The following is a 21,087-nucleotide window of genomic DNA, read 5'->3' on the forward strand; positions in this document are numbered from 1 at the left end:
GAGATTTGCACCTTTCATGTGGAAAAAAAAGCTATGAATTGTTTCTACAATGCAGATTAAGCATTTGGAAGTTGATAATCATTTTTAATACCATAAAACTATATAAACATAATACATATGTGTATATGTATATATATATGTATATGTGTGTATATATGTATATTATAGTATGTTGCAAAGTATTTGATGTATATTGATGGAAGGAGATAATGAAATGTTAAAATAGAAGTGCCCTTAGAGATTAGAGATCAAAAGAGACCAGAGTGGTCAGGGAAGTTTTCATAGAAGAGAGGTGAATCAGGCTAGGACTTCAAGACAGAAAGGGAAGCAGGGGAAGCAGTCTAGGTTAGGGAAACTCAAAGTTATGTGTTAGTATGCAGTGTGTGCACCAGAGTAAAGAGCCATGAAAATCGTGACTTTTTTTCATTATTCTAAACCAGAGGTTGGCAAACTCCAGCCTACGCACCAAATCTAGCTGCTCAGACCATGAGCCATACAAAATCAGATGACCCATGAGGGCTGTACTAAACTGTTTTATAAACAAATTCCTAGAGAAAAGAGGTCTCCATTGCTCATACTCAATCCTTAAATGTCTATGGACTTTTAGCCATAATACCTAATAGTCCAGGAAATATGGAAACACATTTAGCTCAGTCATGACCTTTGAAAGGATAGCAGAATGAACCAAGAATGAACCAGAAAGTGGCCTGGACTGGTTTCATCCACATCCACACATTGTAGAACAATAATGAAGTGCCCAGAAAGATCGGGCAGAAGTTTCCAAGTCTGCAATACTTCTTGTAGTGATCTACTCATCAGAATGTTGACCTCAATGAAGAGCAATGCACAAAAGCTGATGGTCACTCCACATGGAATCCTCTGGTATAGTCACATGGCACAAATGTAGAGCTCTGCAAAAAAAAAAAAAGTCCATGGGTGGCAGATGAATTAGAGATGCTGAGTAGCTTCGGACAGATCATGTGTCAGGGATGAGAAACAATAAATGGACCATCTGACTTACAGACTGGATCCCATGGGAACACAGCCTCCCAACAAAGAAGCTAAAAAATTCGTAGGATGAGCCAGTGGTCTGGTTGTTTGGACATAAGGAGAAATGGCAAACACAAGCTCCTAAGTTATGGAATCAATCCATCAACAAGGATTTGTTAAGTACCTACTACTTACTTGCCTGTGTCTCCTTGAGCAAGTTACTTTACTTGGGCCTGACTTTCTTCATCTGTGACATGAGGGTCGGGCTAAATTATCTCTAAATCTGATTTCATTGCCCTCCGTGCTAGGCATGGGGTATTTGGTAGCCCTGGGTATTTGGTAGATCTGTGCTCTCATTGTGTCAGTGACAATGATTGAATGATTTGGCACATTATGGTCATTGATCATTAAAGGGATATTTTGGGCTTGTTTATTTTTGTTTTTAAGGTGTTCCTCAGCCTAATATTACTTGGTTAAAAAGAGGAGGATCCCTGAGTGACAATGCTTTCTTGCTTTTCAATGGGTCCCTATTGCTGAAGAATGTTTCACTTGAAGATGAAGGGACATATGTGTGCACAGCCACCAATGCCCTTGGAAAAGCAGTGGCATCATCTGTTCTTCACTTGTCAGGTAAGTGTATCATTTTCATTGTTTTTCATGCTTGCATGACACTTAGGATTTTTTTACTATAAGGGGGAGTTGTATTCAGTTTTTATCCAGAAGTTTGGGAGTGAGAATCGAAAGGCACTTTATTATTGCAGTCCTTGCCAAATAACCCACCTAGCTCTTATGCAGTGTCTGAGGAGCATTTCCTATGGACATTTTACCTGCTCTCTTACAGGATGATGCTTTTGGCATGTTGCTCCTCTGCTTCTTGTTTACTGAATCAAGTCTAAAACTCCTGCCTGGTTCTCCAGGCCTTTCATGATCTGGATCTATCCTAGCTCTCCTGCTTCATTTGCCACTACTCTCCAAAACAGAAACTCTACTCCATTTAGGCTCTTTACTCTGGTGCACACATTGCATACTAACACATAACTTTGAGTTTCCCTAACCTAGACTGCTTCCCCTGCTTCCCTTTCTGTCTTGAAGTCCTAGCCTGATTCACCTCTCTGCTATGAAAACTTCCCTGACCACTCTGGTCTCTTTTGATCTCTAATCTCTAAGGACACTTCTATTTTAACATTTCATTATCTCCTTCCATCAATATATGTCAAATACTTTGCAAAGTACTATAAAATGGTAGCTGTAATGATAATAATTGCTTTTATTGTTACTGTGTGTTAGTATCACCACCCCAATTAGATTGTCACCTTCATGAGGTCAGAGACCTGTTCTCAGTCAACAGTCAGGAAGCATTTATTAACTAAACAATCAATCAATATTTATTAAGTACCAGGCAGTGTGCTAAGTGTTAGGGATACAGGGTGTGGGAAGATAAGTGCCTGATCTTAAGGAGTATACATTTGAATGGGAGGAACAACTAGTAACTAACTATATAGGTGGGGAGGGAGGGAGGGAAGGGGAGAAAGAGAGAGAGAGAGAGAGAGAGAGAGAGAGAGAGAATGAATGAATGAGAATAGAAGGTGATTTGAAAAGAGAAGGCATTAGCATCTGAGACGACTGAGAAAGGTCCTTATACAAGGGAGGCTTTGAGCTAAGTCTTGAAGGAAACCAAGGAAGCTGGGAGGCAGAAGGTGAGAGGGCAGAGCATTACAAACATAGAGGATGGCTAGCAGGCAAAATTCTTCTTGTATCCCTTAGAACACTTAACATAAAGTAGATCCTGAATAAATACAGATTAAGTCTTCAAACCTCCTTAATGTTCACGTAAGAACTATTATCTGTATTTTACACATGAAGAAACAGAGACAGGAGAAAACACCAGGATGGGTCACTTTTTGAATGAGTGACTTAAGGTGGCATTCAATCTCAAGGCTAATGAGTTGAATGGAATGTAGTGTGAATTACCAGATCAAATTGCTTTCATTCATGACAGCAGGCTAAGCTTAGGATACAGAGAGGATAAGAGACAGGTAAATTGTGATAAGATGAGGAAAGAAGAAATGTTCAAACCATAGAATGTTGGCTTGGGGAAGGGGGAAGCCTGAGGAGAGCTCCACTGTATAGAAGAGAGGGGTGCTTCATAGAGGCAGAGGACAAAGTACTAACTATCTAGGTACTTGAGGTAGGAGAAGGAGACAGGTCATTAAGGCTATATGTAGCAAAAAGGGAATGTGAGAAGGGGCCACCAAAGACCCTTAGCCAGTTTCACAAATTGGCCAAGGACCTTTCCTGTCCCTGATTTTGTTGTTTCACCTTTACGTTGTTCTGCCTTTTTGTATAGGTCCATCTTCATAAAGGGTCTCTTTTCTCTTCAAACATCCTTCTTTTCTCTGTATATATGTGTGTAATTCTTATAATCTCAGGCAAGCGAAATGTATTTTGTAAATACTTAACACTTTGTAAATACTTAGACTGATTCCTTACTCCACTTAAGAAAATGGGTGTGTGGGCTGAGATGCCAAATGTTCTCCATTCCCCCAATCTATACATAACCAATAATAACAGCCCACACTGACATTTAAATAGTGGTTTAAAGTGTGCCTTATAACTATTAACACTTTCGGACCTCAAAATAAACCTTTAAGGTAGGTACTACAGGTATTATTCTCTGCATTTTATAGATGACGAAACTGATACTCCAAGAGGCTAAGTGACTTGCCTTTGGGCACACAGTTGGTGAATGTCTGAGGCAGGATTTGGACTCAGGTCTTCCCGATTCCAAGTGTAGCTGTCTACACACAATGCAATACTGACTCTTAGACAAGTCACAGTATTAAATAGTCTGATGTGATCCATCGCAGGGGCTCTCACGTTCAGCCATGGATAGAGTTACATGGTTCATGTACATTTATAGCAGTTTTCCCATACAAACCACTCCACCCCACTTGCTGAGGACAGGGATTATTTCATTTTTATTTCTGTATCCCTAGCACATAGCATGGTGCCTTGCATGTAATAGGCACATAATAAAATGCTTGTTGAATTCAATTGAAATAAAATGCCCAATGTGTATAACACCCTATACTAAGGATACAAAAGGGGACAGAAAAGGAAAAATCTGTTCCCTAAAGGAACTTGAACTCTGTTGGGAAGAATATTTGGAAAATATGCAATACTCTGCTGCCAGAGTCAGCATCTAACCCACATTGTGTATCCTTTCTCATGCCTAGTGTATATGGCACCATGAACTAATGGGTGAGTTTTCTGTAAATGTTCAGAATAATCAGTAAAGGTGGTTATCCAGCAGGTAAGTAGAGTAAGAATTTCAAGCTAGAATAATACATTAGCAACATTTCTAGGAAAAAGTACATTTTATTCTTCAGAAACAAGGTATCCAGACATGAAAGCTAATTTGCCCAAAGGGAACAAGAAACATGTTCTAATGGCATCCAACATCAGTACAACTATCAGTGTGACAACTGGACAGATGCTCCATATAAGTGAGTTATTTTTATTCTTAGCTCTTTTCAGCAGGGTGTTTTCAACCAAAATTACATTTGGCTAAAAGACCCTCATATGTATTTAGCATTTAATAATGATTAAATAATAACAGAAAGTATGGAATAGTGGATATAGAGCTGGCCTTTGGAGCCGAGAAGACCTAAGTTCAAGCATCATCTCTAACACATTCTGGCAGTGTGACCCTAGACTAGTCATTTTAACTTCTCAGAGCTCTAGGCAAGTCTCTAGAGCTGTAACTTACAGAAGAGGTACTGTCCTGAATTGATTGAGTTTCCTCGCCCAAATCATAGGTCTAATCTCAATTCCTACCCCTAAGTAATAATTGACTTCTATATAGTGCTTTATGATCACAAAGAGCTTTCATACCCATTTTCCCATTTGATCTTCACAACAGTCTGAGGACATAGGGGTAAGAATATTTGTACTGTTATACAAATCAGGAAACGGAAGCTCAGAGACATAAACAGCTAATAAGTGGTGGGGCCAGGACTCACATACAGGTCTTCTGATCTCAAAGCCAACATAGATGTATTGAAGTTGACTCTAAACCTTGATTGCCTTTCCATCCATCAAAATCTAACTCTTCAGCCTGATTTTCTAGGATGAAGTTTTGGACCCGATCAGCAATATCTTTATAGCAAATTTCAGCAAACAAGTGGTTTTCCCAATAAATGAGACTACTCACAATGAAGGATAAGATTCACAATGAATGTGTGCCCACTGATTTCAGGTTAAATAAGGCTACTGTGGAAGTGGAATTTTCTTACAAATTTTAACATGAATTAGTGATGGATACAGTCTTTAACAACATGTATTATCTGCATATTTCTACATCTCCTTGGTGGGAAAGATATATTATGATGTGTTAATCGCATGAGAGCATATTGATGACATGGTAGGACAGGGCCAAGTAAAGGCATTTTTTCCAACTGACTGCGGAGAAGGATGCTTCTTATAGTACTATCAGTGATACTGGTAAGGCACTAGAAAGTGGATGGAGCTCAGGGATGTGCAGAGGGTTAGGGAATAACTTGGAAGAAGAGAGCCATAAGATGCCTTTCTCTTAAACAAAGATAGTGGTCTAGTCTCAAAAAGACTAGATCCTCTCCCCAGCTTGATTCAAGATGAGACAATTGGCAATTGAGTACTCAGGTTTCTTGTGCCTCGTTTTACATGTTGTAGACTTTACTCTCCCATCTTGCAAAGGAAACGCAGACTAAGACATGTGGTTTGGCAGCAAGGGCCTGGGTAGTACAAGGAGAATAAGAATGTGAAAGGGTGTCAAGCTATAAGAGTAGTCAGTTCAGTAGGGCTTTGGGTCACATAGGATGTCATAAAGTCTTTTGGGAGCTATGAATTCAGTGGGATTTGGGGGGTCAGGTATATTGATTGAAAGCAAAAGGAGTAAAACAGTATCTCTAGTGACCATTTTATGAATGATAGAAACAACTGTTGAACATCTCTGTTCTATGATAAAATTAGGTTTCTGTGTGGAAGAATGCATTGCACTAAAAGAGAGGAAGAAGATGTCTAGAATAGTGACCACAATCATAAATATCTTGCAGTATTGTTGGGTTTTGAGGCAGTCAAAGAAACACCATTTGTTGGTTCTTCAAAGACTAACCCATTGAGAACATCAGGGACGTGAGGGAAAGTCCCTTGGCTAGGGTTCGGCCCTGGGAGTGACTTTTGTCTCTCGGTAATTCGCTGGACAATACAAATGTTGGTTGTTCAATGGCTCAAAACCATTTTCTGCTTAGAGAAATGTCAGCGTTGAAGGTTTACTAAGAGATGCATGCCCTACTCTCTTACTTCTTTTATTTACAGTTTTTCCCCAAACACTTTCAATTTCCTACTATTATTTAAGGAATGATGGATTTTATAAGTACCTTAATTTTCTCCTCTGAACATAATTGGAAGACCTAGCTGGGTGACATAGGATGGGTTAGTTTGCTTCTCTGACTATTATTCCATTATGTAAAAAATCATTGAATTGGATACTTTATGGCATGCAGAAGACCCAGTCCATTAGCTCATTTCATCCTCACTATGATGCCAGGTGAATTAGGCAAATGTTTCTATTTTTCAGGTGAGGAAGTAGGAACTTGGAGAAATTGTGACTTGCCCAAAGTCACAAAGCTAAGAAATAGTGGAACTGAGGCTTCATTCATTCATTCACTAAGCATTCACCCATTATGTGCTAGGCACCCAGCATGCAAAGATAACAAAGGAGCAACCTCTGTCCTCAAGGAGCTTATATTCTAATGGGGGAAATAATAGATAAGTCTGTACAATTGATTGGTTAATACAGAGTTAATACAAAATAATTTCATTGGTTGGGGGAGGCCAGTAACAACTGGAGGAATCAGAAAAGGAGTTAGCCCTTGATTGAAAGAAGAGCTGTGTGAACTCCAAGCTTTTCCACTGTCATACCTTGCCTTCTCCACATGATTGTTGTGAGGATCAAATGAAATTGTGTATGTAAAATGTTTGTAACCATAGGTGTATCATATATGTCAGTTGCTATTATTACTACTACCACCACTGCTTATTAAGAAGTGAGAGAGGGGAAAACCCACCTCAGTCCATTTGGATTGTTAGTATCTCTGGTAAGAGGTTTGAGATGTGAAATCTCTTGGCTACTCTGAAGATTCTAGTTTATTTGGGTATTAAATTTATTTGTTTTACCAGATAAATAAAGAAAGGGCTAACTGTTCTTTAGACAAGCTCAGCATCCCATACACGTGTATCTCTTATGAAATATAAACACCTTTTTGCTACCTTGGAGCTTTTAAATGATAAGAATACCTTATGTTTTCCATAACTATTTTAATCAAAAGGTTAAAAAAATTTTAAAGGCACTACGGCTAGTGCAACTGTGCTCTCTAATCTCTTGGTCATATGGTAGTAAGGTAGTTCAGAACACAGCAGTCTTCAGAGGCCTGCTTCCATGAGCTTGAATTCTGAGGCTGTCCTTGATAGCTCAGATACTCCCTTAGGAACTGTTTACCAAAAGTAGAAGAAAATATACAATTGTGTTCCACCTTACTCTCCCTCTGGCCATGTCCACACTGGACCCTTGTGTGTACAGCCCCTGTAAATTAGGTATTTGCTGCCCCCCAACATTTCTGAAAGGGGCCCCTCATTGTTGTCCCCACCACCGCCACCACCACCACCACCACCACTACCACCACCACCACACGGACATACCCCTTCCCCCATCTCCTTATTAATAATCACTAACCTCTGAACTCAACCCAGTCCCAAGACACTGTGTAAACCAAAGCAAGCAACACTTACCCCCTCTCCTCACCCACACCTCCAAAACGACTCCCCTTCATTGAGACTTCTCAACTAGGTATTGATCTGATTAAAGCAGCCTTGACTCTAAGGTGAGAATGATACATAGATCTGACACTCCAGTTTAGTTGATCCCAATTAACCTTCAGTTGGTAGAATGTGCTAGGGAGATGATTTTGATCAGAGGCTCCTGCAAGTCCCTGCCTCCTCCTTCACACCACACCCCCTGCTTTTCTTCCCTCCCCAAACCAAAAACCAAAAGCCCCAAACCTAATCCTCCTGGGAGTCAAATCCTGGAATCTTTGTTGCAGGTTCTCGCCCCTCCCACCCCTAATGTCCAAAGACAAACAGCTAGGTTGCAAAGATCTCCAAATTCCTATTGTAATACTATATTGATGGGTAATTTTAATAAAAATCCTTGGGTTATTAATACTTATAATGATGTACTCTGACCCCTCAAATGGCTCATCATTTAAGAATTTTTAAAGAGATGAGGAAACCAGAGAGGGCCTTGCCAAAAGTGGGCAAGGCAAAGGGACTGCCCTGTCGGGACCCAGGTGCTGCTGTACTTAAATAAACAATCTCCAGGCCACAGTGACAGTCAATAAATTTAACCATTTCTACTTTGCAAATAGCCCTTTGTGCAGCTTAAAACAAAAAACTCAGAACTAAGAAGGAAAGCCTGAAAAACAATAAGCTAAAGAATTCATTATGTGCTGCTTGAGAGAGACTGTGGACACAGCTGGTAGCTATCAATTATTTTGGGTTATTACAGCTAAATCTGGCTCCTTCTGTGATCACATAAAAGTCTGTCAACATCATGTAGTACCTCATCTGTTACCAAGTGTCAGAAGAGAAGGGAAAAATCATTTGGAATGGTGACTGACTATAAGAACTATAATTATTAGAAGTGATTAGCATCTAATTTCTAAAGAAAATCCCCATTTTCACCTCATTTTGCTCAATGTTCTCAATGGCAAATTATTTAGACACTTTAAGGCACAAAATCTGTCGTTTAGATTAGGAGTGGCTGGACCGATCTGGCAAAAGTAAGATTTGAATTGAATTGTATTTCTGCATATCCCTGGAGTCACCCTAATTATCTGGTCCTTCTTTCTGTGACTAAACTCTCATCTTATGAAATTAATGATGTCAAAATGAGCACTACAAAGTAGAATATAAACTCTTTGAACCTAGGAGCTGTCTTTGTGTGCTCAGTGCCTAGCACAGCGGCAGGCTAGACGTTTCATCAATGCTTTTTGATTCACAGGTCTTGAGAGGGTGTTAACACCAACCACTCCAACCACCATGGACATTCATTCTGGTTTTCAAAGATCCATTAGCCAGCATTCAGCTGCTAATTTAGAGACTTTATCAGTCTGAAAATATATGAGCCTTTCTTAGTTTGAATGTATATGTGTATACTGGTGATGTCACACACAGACATACCTAAGCTTACAGAGTCACTGCATTCATTCTTATGAAGTCCATTAGTTTGGGATGGGTGGGGAGAATACATATTCCTGGGCATATCAAGGAAAAATGAATATAACTAATTTTTAACAAAATGCTTCTGGGGGTAGGCCCCTTTCTCTGAGTCTTTCTAAGGTTAAATGAAACTTGAACATCCCCAACAATGAGGAATACTTACACTGCTTCTGGTTCTTCTGTGCTGGAGTTAGCTTTAAAAACCTTAAAATCCTCTTAAAATAGGAACTGTTGTTCTTTCAGTTAGTTTTTCTCTCTCTGTCTTACTCGCTTATGGGCCTAGTAGCCAGTGAGTCTTGGCCTTGCTGCGGTCTCCTTTTCCTCATATCTCTTCTGATGTTCATCAGCAGTCCCTGATCTTAACAGATGCTCTCCATGTCCAGCTCTTTATTTGTTACTAAGCTAGGGGACACAGTGGATAGAGTGCTAGGCCTGGAGTCAGGAAGACCTAAGTTCAGATGCAGCCTCAAACACTCACTAGATGTATGACCCTGGGCAAGTCACTTAACCCTCAGTTCCCTCATCTGTAAAATGAACTGGAGAAGGAAATGGCAAACTACTCCAGTATTTTTGCCAGGAAAACCCCAATTGGGGTCACAAAGAGTCAGATACAATTGAACAATGACTAAACAGCAACAAATTTCCAGTAGACCTTTCACATAAGCTCACTACCATAAACAACACAAAATTCACACAATCTTTCATACTCCTGCTTATTACTTCAATAGGAATTAACTAGTTTTAAAAATGTGTTCCTATAATTATTTTTCAATCCACTAATGTGAAGCTCATTTTAGTTCAATATTAGAATTATCATCAGCCTGCAGTCACTATTTCTGGTAAATCTATTGCCTGTTTAAAATGCCCCACAATCCTCCTCTACATGTTGGCCATTTCTGAAAGTCAAAACTATTTAAAGCATCCTCTGCAGAAAGGTTAGGAGCCTGCCAGTCTCAAGTACCCTATGACTGCCACAGAGTATTCAATAGTGTATGGTTAGTAGCCACCATTTCTCTTTTCATAATATAAATAAGGATATGTTTGCCTTTTAGAGTTTTTATAACCATAAGTGTCATGCTTTATGAATAGAAACAAATTCATATTGCTTGAAGGAGACTGTATACATTCATATAAACATTTATACATAGCTCTATTGATAAACTGAGACCTTTTTCTGCCTAATATTAATACTCTTGTGAAGTTTAGCCTCTTCCCCTTGGCAGCGAGCTAGCTGTTTACAGATTAAAGAATGTTGAGATACTCCACTTGTAACTTATGGTTTATTCTACTTGCCTGTGTAATCTATTGCTTGTCACTGTTTTCTCTGGTAACCCCAACTGCCAAGATGTCTCTGAGTTTCCAAAAATTATGTTAATGTCCCTCTCAACTCAAATGAAATCAAATCAGCAAGCATCCAGGTAACAAGCATTATGTGTCAAGCACTGGGATACATAGAAAGGACAAACACTTTCCCTTCCCTCAAAGAGCTTACATTCTAGTTTGTTTAAATAGATCAGATTGGAATCACTATAATTTCACCTGGTGGCTCCTTTTCACTTTTATCTTCTAGGTTGATATTTACTTTGACTTTTGTTCATATTCAGGATTTATTAACCTGGGGTCTATGGATATATTTCAGAGGGTCCATGAACTTCGATCTGAAAAAAAATTACATCCTCATTTTCAACAACTTCTAAGTGAACTTCAGTTATTCACAAGCATTATTCTGGGAAGGGATCCATAAATTTTACTAAACTGCCAATAGGATCTCTGACACAGAATAGTTTAAGGACCCCTACTCTAATTAGTCAATGAGCTTACATTACATGGCTAACTGATTCTTAAATTATCATGCCTATATTCAGTCTTTTTCCCACTAAGTTACAGTCAGTTTCACTTTTTATGATATAATATGGTACTCTCTGAGTATCTCCTAATTCTCTTCAATCAACCAATTGGTAATCAGCTCTTAGGTGACTACTATATTCCAGGCACTGTGTTAGGCACAGGGTCTACAAAGACCAAAGTAAAATAGCCCTTTCCCTTGAGGAGCTTAAATTCTGTCAAAGTCATTTTATTCTTGAACATCAATAGAATATAGATATGGATCCTCTGAACAGTCTATGTGATTTGATCTCCTTTTTTCTTAATCCTGAACCATATACTCAAAAACAGTGTTTATTCTTCTCCTGTTGGGTTGCTTGGTCAGAATACTGAAGTCCCTGAGTTTCAAGGAATATGTTGATTTAATTTGGAGGATCTGGTCAAGTTCTTCATAAAATGGAGGAGTTTTGTGTAATCTCCTCCTAGTTCCAATAGATAATAGGTCTCATCACCCTGAATAGAGTTGAGAATGCTGAGCAGTGTGATCTTAAAGTCTACTATCCTATCTAACTAATCACTTCCCTAGAATCCTTGGGAATTAGAAAATTGAAGCATTTCTAATGGTTATCAGATGTTGAACCTCTTCTGAATAAATGGCAAAAGCTATGGACTCATCTTTGGTGCTGTGACCCCTATGAGCCGTGTGGGACCTCCCCTTCCCCTAACTAGTTAATCCAAGCCTACACGGCCCTGTACTGCCCAGATGGCTAGTAGAGCCCTAACTCAAGAACCAGAGGAACCAAAGCAATACAGTCCTTTCTCCAGTTCTCTGAGACTTCTGCTTGCTGGGGGAAAACCAACAAAATTCATTAGGAGTTTTAAGTCCTATGGGTTGTCTTGTTTCTTTCCTCTCTGGGTGTGGCAGATAGTTTTTCATCAAAATACTCATTTAAGAGAAACTGCTATTGAATATAGAAATTAAAGTGGACAAGATATTGACCAATTTCACTTTTATATAGATCTTAAAATAACCCTATCTCCGCAATGTGGTAACTATCAAATGATAAATCCTTACCCTTAACTTCTTGGCAGGCCCTCAATTCCTCCTGCCTGGACTATTGCAGTAGCCTTCTGGTTAGTGTCCTTGTCTCAAGTCTCTCCCCACGCCAGTACATTCTCCAATCGAATGCCAAAGTGGTCTACCTAAAGCTCAGCTCTGACTATTTCATTCCTCTACTTATGAAATTCTAGTGCCTTCCTATTACCTCCAAGATCAAATTCTCTTTTGGGGTTTTAAGCCCTTCCCAATCTGGTCTTCTTACCTTTCCAGTCTTCTTCTACTTTGACTTCTTTCCATGTACTCCACAGTCCAATGACACTGGCCTTTGAGATACTCCTCTGATACAACACTCCGGTCTCCTGACTCACTGACTTTTCACTGGTTCTCCCTTATGCCTTGTAGAATCCTTGTCTTTGCCTCCTGGCTCCCCTGGCTTCCTTCAGGTCTCAGCTCAGACCCTCCCTTCTGCAAGAATCCTTTCCTAGTTCCCATCAGTGTCCTCCTTCTGAGATTGCATCCAGTTTACCCTGTACACATCTTTTATATATACTGTGGCTTGCCCCATTAAATTGTGAGCTCCTTGAGGACCGAGTTTTGCCTTTCTTGTATCCCTAGTGTTTAGCCCAGTGCCTGGCACATTGGTATATAGAAAGCACTTTACAAATTCATGTTGACTGGCTGACTGATTGATCCCACTTAGCTCTGGCCAGAACAGTAATTCTGAGAAAGGATGTTGGGATGGGGGTGGAGAGAAACAATAGTGATTCATGTGACTGGATTAAGGAAGAAACTTTCTATTATTAATGTGTTGGACCTCATTATTCAGGGCACAACACCTTTACAATAATCTTCAGATTGCAGAACATACAATGCAGAAAGGATGGTTTTATTTCCATTACTCAGGAGAGTGGGGAGTGGGGCATAGCAGACTATATAGAGAGTCTTTGGAAAAAGGGAAGTAATTAAACGTGGCCTGACTAGTCCTGAAGTAGTAAAAAGGACTTGAGGATGTAGACAGAGGACTCTAGCTCCATTCTTTCAGCGTTCTCTCCCCTCCTCTCTCTTGAGAGGAAGAAGAGTCCCCAGCAACCTTTCACTCCCTCCACCCACCCCTATCTCTTTCTCCCTCCTCTGGAATGAGGAGCAAGCAGTAGCCTTTCTCGATCTCCTCTTTCCTCTTCCTTTCCCTCTCTCTGAGCTTGGTTTGGATCTGGGAAACCTGTGTGGCCTTGTGTCAAGCAAGGTAGGCCCAGCTGGCCTGAGGAGAGATGATTTCATTCCATCCTGTTTGTAGAAATGCTTATGTGCCTGTGTCTTTAGGATTACTGTTAAGAATTATATCCTTGATTTATACACATTATTTTTAATGGATTCATGCTGCATGTTTGTATAGAGCTAGAAGTCCCCCAAATTTTGTATTTTTTGAGGTCTCATTAATATCTGTTGCCCCCTTATAAGCCAGATTGTCTCTGTTGATTCAGTGGACTTTGGCCAACCTAGAGTCCTATTGTCCAATGCTTAAAATCCTGAGAGCTGTTGGCTAAGAAGGTGGGATTTGCCTCCAAATCCTTCCCAGGACAGTGGCTTTAACAGAAGTTGCAACTCTCTGGTTTTTCCCCCTTCCTGTGTTCTGACAAGATATCTGAGTAGGAGGTCCAGTGGTTAATAGCTACACCTTCTGGGATTTTTCTGGGACATCTGGTTGGCTCACCACAGTCCCTCTTTCCCATTCTGTGGTAATAGAACATGGATGTCTTCCAGTGGGCCCCATTTGGCTCCTGCACCTGACTCCGTAGATACATGAAAGCAGGGGAAGGAGAATAATATTGAAAATAGCCCATTGCATTGTTGAGGGGGAGGAAAGATGTCTTTCTTTCATGGATCCTTAAGACTCTATTGTGTAAAGGAGACCGATAGCCATAGCACAGGGAGCCCCCAGTCACTGGTTTTTTTTAAGTTGAGTTTGTGGCAACATTTTTTTTCTTTTTCTTTTTTCAGCAGAATATAATTGGGAGCCTGGTGAATGGACATACTGCTCTGCTACCTGTGGCAACCTGGGAAGCCGCATTCAGAGACCCCAATGCATGACGCCAAAAAGACAAAAAGTCAATGAGACCTTTTGTGATCACCTCCAGAAGCCACAGAATCTGGTGCAGCCCTGCAACAGGCGAGACTGCCCTCCAAGGTGCATCTACTCTTGTGTCTGTTAATCTCTAGTCTTCACTCTTTCTTTTAAAGAGCCTCTTCAGGAAGCTCTCCCACTCCCCCCCTCCCCCGCTCCCCACACTGATAGGCTCCAGGACACAATGTAAATATGCGTCTTTTTAAAAGCTCAATTTAAGAATGAAATTACCAGGCAATTTGGCCACTGGCAGGATACTTTAGAATGTTAAGGTGGACATCAGCTTAGCTTCCTTCAAATAAAAAAGGAGAATCTCGGTGCTTTTATTTCTCAGAGAACCAAAGCCACTTTTCTGCCTTCATTTTTCACCATTCACCATCTGATCCCTCGAGAGGCCTATTTCAACAAAGCTTGATCTGCCATCTTTGCTTTGTCTTTTCTCTGTTCCCACCCTACTGATCAGATCATCTTAGAGTTGAAAAGGGCCTCAGAGGTCATCTAGTCCAGGCCATATCTGAGCAAGAATTCTTTCTGGAACATCCCCGATAGCTTACCCTTTATCCTTTGTCTGGTGACCCCCAGTGAGGGGGCATCCACTACTTCCAGAAGTTCTTGCCACGATTCAGGGAACTGGTGAACTAGAACTGACTGTAACTATCTGTTTGGTCTTAGGAGAATAGCTTTACCTCTATGGGTTTTTGTTTCACCACCTGGCAAAAGGGTTGGACCAGATGTTATTTCTATACATACTTTGTCTCTCTTACTAGAATGGATACTCCTTGAGGACAGGAACCAGTACCTTATTTGTCATTGCATTGCCTTAAGTTTCTAGCACAATACTATGTATTTAGTAAATGTTCGTCCAGCATGTCTTGAAGTGAAATTAATTTCTTGACCCTTCATGCCCTTAGAGTTACCGAAATACTCTTAGAGTTTCTTCTGAAAATAGTAATGTTTCATTCTGTAGCCCTAGTGCATCCTTTGCCTCCATACTAAAATGTTTTGTCTCATATTCCCTAGGTGGCTGACAAGTAACTGGTCAGAATGTTCTGTGTCCTGTGGTAATGGATTTCGGCATCGTCAGATAACTTGTGAACGAGTAAAAGCCAGCGGCATCGTGCAGGCGATGTCTCCAAATGCTTGTGCCCATAAAGATCGACCTTTGGGCAGAAAACGTTGTTTGGGTCAAGCTTGTGGTGAATGGGCAGTTCAGCTCGGGAGCCAGGTAATCCATCCATTCCCTCATGACTTCGTGTCTGGTTAACACATCATCTTTAGAAATCAGTATAACAAAATGAAAAGTGAAGAGAGTGTTGAGCTTGGAGTCTTCTATGGCTTATAGGTACACATATTCATATGTGTGTATACAATGTGTATTTTTATGTGATGTAAATAATTATATGCATGTATGATGTCTACATACACATATGTGTATGCATATATGTATTTAAGGATATCTATATTTATTGTGGAATAAATTGTATATGGTATAAATATATACACACATTACACATTCACACATGTTGCTGTGTGTATACATGTGTATATAAGCTTGGGAACATATATATGACACGTGTATATCTATATATATACATACACAACACGTACATATGCACATAAATATATATTTATATCACACAAGTATTTATTTACTTCTTTATTTAGACATACCCCTCTAAAGGGATACAACAGTAAAGACACTTCTGTGCAGGGAAATTTTCATCCAGCCATTCTCTTTCCCCACTTCCAGTTCAAGGCTATGCAGCTCGTAAGACAAACTGCTTGTTTGTATATTTGTACATTGAATATTTGTGATCATCTATTTTTCTCCAAGAAGAAGGGACAATTGGGATAAATATATTGTGTCTACAGTGCTGATCTAATATGAAACCCAGTGGACCTTGTATGATGTAATTTGAATAATTTCTAGCACATATAAACTCAGCCCAAACAGCTAACCAACACACTAGTAAAGGGTTAATTTGCTTTTACCTTTTTTAGGACATTGCTTATTTTTCCATTTCAGTGTTTGTCTGGACAGTGTTTGGGCCGTGCCCAAGAGATGCAGCGTCTGCCTGTGCTCTGTCAGCATCCCAATGGGTCAGCCGTATCTGACCTGGACTGTGATCAAAGAAAGAGGTATGAGCCATGGGACAGGACGGATCACATCTCTTCTCCCTGGTGGAGTTCATCATTGTCATAGGAGCCTAGTTTAGAGCTAGAAGGGACCTGAGAGATCATCGAGTCTGACACCTTCATTTCACAGATGAAGACACTGAGGTTCAGAGAGGTGTCCTGTGCAAGGTCACATGGGTATCAATTGACAATGTTAGTCAATAGCTTATGAGTTTTCGAAGTTTGAGTTTCTCTTCAGAAATCAATGGGACAAAGTGAATGGAGTCCTGGACTTGGAGTCGTCCAGAGCTTATATATACACACACACAAATATACACACCTATGTATATTTGTATGCGTGGTATAAATATATATCTGTTTATATGTATGTATGATATTCATGCATGCATATTCCCACATGTATACATATATACACACCATATATGCATGTATGTACGGGTATGTTATATGTGTGCGTAGAAAGAGGTAGAACAGAAATTCAAAATCATGCCCTCTGGCTCCCAAAGCCTATAGTACCATGGCTGAAATTTAAGCGATTTAAAGTTGCTTTATCTTTCTATAATACAAAGTTCATACTGAACAATCACTTTTTAGAATATTATTCTCCATTCCTTCAACAGCAGTTTCTTTGGGTATTAAAAGAGATACAGAGACCACCCTGTGGGAATTATCACTTCGATAGGCCCATTTCAAAGTGAATGTGATTCAAGCCAACAAGCATTTATTAAAGGACCTCAGTTGTATTCTGGTTAAATATGAGTTTTTAAAATCTGTCATGTGAACACTCTGCCTGCCCCATTGTTGTGGGTTGCCCAGGATGTTACTTCAAGCACTGAGGATGCAATTTGCACTTTGACACAAATTCTAAGTAATAGTGTTGACTGTAAAGAGCTCAGGTTAAGAAAGTAGAAAATCATCCCCTACTGACTGGGTGGGCATGCACAAAAAAGACAATTACAGGGTTTATGCTTGTAAACATAGAGGCTCAATAAATGGCATTTTTTTTCCTGCTTCTATCTATGTATGAGAGGCAAGCAAAGCTAAGAGAGGAGAAGCAGCATTAAGAAATACAGGCTATTGGCAGCCCCGGAGCTGAGGCAGTCAAAGTAAAAGTCCAACTATCACTGAGGAAAAGCTTCCTAACATCCCCTCAGTTAGCCAGGTCTTCATTCCCTAAGGTGCTCTCCCAGGCACTAGTCAGATCACTTCTCTGGGGCTCAATTTCCTTCTCTGTGAAATGAGAGGGTTGTACGATACCTTCTAAGGTCTTCTCCCTCTCCAGTCCTAGGTGATAGATCTGTGATATATCTGCCCACTCATACTTAGGCTGATTTCACTTATGCCCTGAGCTCTGGGTCTGCCTGCTCCCTTCCCCTCCCCCACACTCCTTTTTCCCCATCTAGAAACTACAGCTCCTTCAGAAATGTGACGTTCAAATATACAGGATCTATTGGGACTTTTTTCAGCCTCACTCTCCAAGTGATGTCATTATGTGAGAGGCAGAGCCATAACTTTCAATTTTTTTCATCTGGGGCAAGCAGTAGAAAATATTCCCTCAAGACATTTTTTAAAGAAAAGTTTAGATTAATAGGAGACACCAGGACAATACCGTTTCCTCAGTGGGGGTGGAGGGATCGTGGCAGGGGAGGGAAAGTGGTGTTTGACAGCAATGTGACCCTGGACCATGGAGGATCTCCTATGGAGGTTGCTCACTTTCCTAGTTTAATTGTTAACTAGGTGCTAGGCTGAGTTGTTTTTGCATGGCTGAAGGACTGTAAGTAATGTTTAGAGGGTGTTTCCTCTGCATTTCAGCACCCTCGGGACAAAGCCTTAGTCATCTTCACCCTAAGTTTCATCACCCACATCATCTTCCTCAGTCTTTAGTGCATACTAGACTACTTCTTTTGGTACTTGTCACATCCCATCCTGTCCAGGTTCATTCTTCTACGGTAGAGCCACTCATATACAGTTGCTGCATACTTCATCACTCTCTGTCTGCCATATATAAAGCTGCTTTCCTAATCTCACAATGACTCATAGTCATAACATCCATTCTCTCTCTCTCTCTCTCTCACTCTCTCACTTTCTCTCTCTCTCTCTCTCTCTCTCTCTCTCTTGCTCTCTCTTTCTCTCTCTTTCTCTCTCTCTCTCACATACACACACATGCACCACCAGGAATCTTCGCACTAATGTTATTCAAATAGGGAACTGTCTCACCTGCCATGCCTCCTCCCAATCACCATCATTAAGGCAACATCTTGATACTTCTGAAGGTGCCCAGGGACTTATCTATAGTTGAGAGCTGTTGTGTCCCCACGTAGCCTTTCAGGTGCACAGCTCTTCCCTCTTCCTTTGTCAGAGTCGCCAGTGTCTAATACCATACAGTAAACTTGCTTTAAAGGCAAGCAAAGTTCTTAGGAGAAAAATCAGTAATCTCTTTAGAACTGACCTGGAAAGCCAAACCTATAAAGTGATAGTGAGCATCACAGCTGTAGGTCTTGATTCCATGTTTATGACTATGTGGTCTAGTTCAGGTGTAGGGAACCTTCGGCCTCGAGGTCACATGGCCTCTAGGTTCTCAAGTTCAAACTTCTGTGAAGTTTGGATCCAGTCAAAGGGTGGCACTTGAGGTCCTGGAGGGTCACATGGGTCCTGGAGGAATCAAGAATCAAGAGCAGCTCGTACTTTGGATTCATGTCCCCTTCTGTTAATTAGCAGAGAAGTTACCTAGATCATATTTGAGTAGAAGAAGACAGTTACAAGGCCAGTATTAAGAAATTAGAAGGACCATGACAGAGTGAAAAGAATATTGCATTTGGAATCAAAGACCTACTGCTCCTTACTATATACTTTGAGCAAACTACTTAAACCCTTTGGGCCTCATTTTCCTTATCTTTAGAAGGAGGCTATTTGTTTAGATGGCTTTTAATCAGGGGTAGGCTGGTAAATGTTAAACAACCAGCTCTCCAAAAAGTAGGGCTCAGTTTTAAGTTTAATCTGCACTGTTAACATTTTCTCCATCACTTTCTTAAGTCTAGATAATCAACAAAACAATAAATCAAACTGTGATTTGTAGAATTTGCTGATTTCTTGAAAATTTAACAAGTGGCTTTCCTAAGCTATCAGCTTTCCTTTTAAAGTACCTTAAGTCTATGACAGTATTCTCTTGTTAGTATGAACAGGTAGGGGCTTGGCTTTTACTGAGAAACAATTATGAACTTGTCCTAATAAGCAACACCACCAGGACTTTGTGGCAGTCTGTTTTCAAAGAGAGGAGCTTCAATGGGGATACTTAAGTTTAATTAAGTGGACACTGTTGTTTCCAGGTAGATGGTAAGTTTTTGTTATTTGCTTGTCTGACTCTTTGTGATGACCACGTTTGGGATTTTCTTGGCAAAGATACTGCCATTTCCTTTTCCAGCTCATTTTACAGATGAGGAAACTGAGGCAAACAGGGTTAAGTGACTTTCCCATGGTCACCCGACTAATAAGTATCTGAGGTCACATTTGAACTCAGGAAGATGAGTCTTTCTGACTTCAGGCCTGGCACTCTGTGCACTATGGCGCCACCTGGCTTCTCTGATTGTAAACTAGAGGGATAGGTATCATAGGAGACCAAGCAGGCTGGCACTGAGATTCCTAACGCCTTAGATGATTGCCCCGAAGGAAACCGTAATTGCATGTATTAAGAGCTAATCACTGCAGTATGTGTTTTGCTTATACAAAGTTGTTCCTAATGAGAATGTAAATATGTCTAGCTTTTAAAATTGTAAATGCCTGCTCCTTTTAATGGAGCAGTTTTCTAATCCTTTCTATATATGCTGACCCAATGCACAGTCGCCATCTAGTGACAAAACAGGATAACTGTTGCAATTGATTCAGTTCTGAAGTAGTCCAGGACTTCTAGAGCATCGATCATTATTCCTTTTAGCTTTTACAAAAATATAACTTTTTATTAAAATAGAGTAGCACAGTTATTCACAGAGTGATAGATATTATAAACGTATAAGCATTAGCTATGAGATGAGGGAAAGATTCTTTCCAGAAAACCAAATGCAGTGTTTCCTGACCTCTCTCTGGCCTGAAAGTGATCTCTACCTCCTCTGAATTTAAGCCTTTTGTACATCTTATATTCTGTTTTGTATTATACTTAAATTGTACACATTGTCTTGTTTTCTACCTCCGATTGTACACACCTTGAGGAGGAGCAGCATTCTTAAACTTCTCTTTGTTTTCCTGCATTGTCCCTTAGTGCCTAGCAGTGTGCCTTCCACAATAAGTATTTAATACATGTTTATTACATATACCTTTGGGACTGGCTTTTTTTTTTACAATTACAACTCAGATCTGACATTGATCTTGTCTTCTAGATTGATTAGAACACTTGTTTCTAACTCACTTAGAATTCAGGTCTTGGAGTTCTCTTCTTTCCCAGTTGGTCTATGCCTCCACTATTTAAGCTGAAAGTCTTCAGGCTGCCTTAGCACTAAATGCCCTTCCAGCTTCTTACAGGCCCTTCTGAGCCTTGGTAGTAGTGGTCTTTTCACCTGACTAAACTATTTGAGCTACCCAGAGGTGAAGTAAAGAAAGACAAGCCCAGTGGACCCAACAAAATTACTGAACTCTAATGAGATAACCA

General features: G+C 40.2%; 1 protein-coding gene across 1 annotated transcript in view; it reads left to right on the forward strand.

Annotated features, from left to right (window-relative positions):
- ADAMTSL3 (ADAMTS like 3) overlaps window positions 1-21,087 on the forward strand; it is a 563,622-nt gene that overhangs the window by 532,525 nt on the left and 10,010 nt on the right. Inside the window, exons 24-27 of the mRNA XM_036737163.1 lie at window positions 1,438-1,620; window positions 14,189-14,375; window positions 15,333-15,537; window positions 16,339-16,451. Of these exons, the coding sequence (XP_036593058.1) occupies window positions 1,438-1,620; window positions 14,189-14,375; window positions 15,333-15,537; window positions 16,339-16,451 (688 nt within the window). The remainder of the gene's footprint in view (window positions 1-1,437; window positions 1,621-14,188; window positions 14,376-15,332; window positions 15,538-16,338; window positions 16,452-21,087) is intronic.

The sequence above is a fragment of the Trichosurus vulpecula genome, chromosome 8 (genome assembly GCF_011100635.1).
Source record: "Trichosurus vulpecula isolate mTriVul1 chromosome 8, mTriVul1.pri, whole genome shotgun sequence".
In the NCBI taxonomy this organism is placed as follows: domain Eukaryota; kingdom Metazoa; phylum Chordata; class Mammalia; order Diprotodontia; family Phalangeridae; genus Trichosurus; species Trichosurus vulpecula.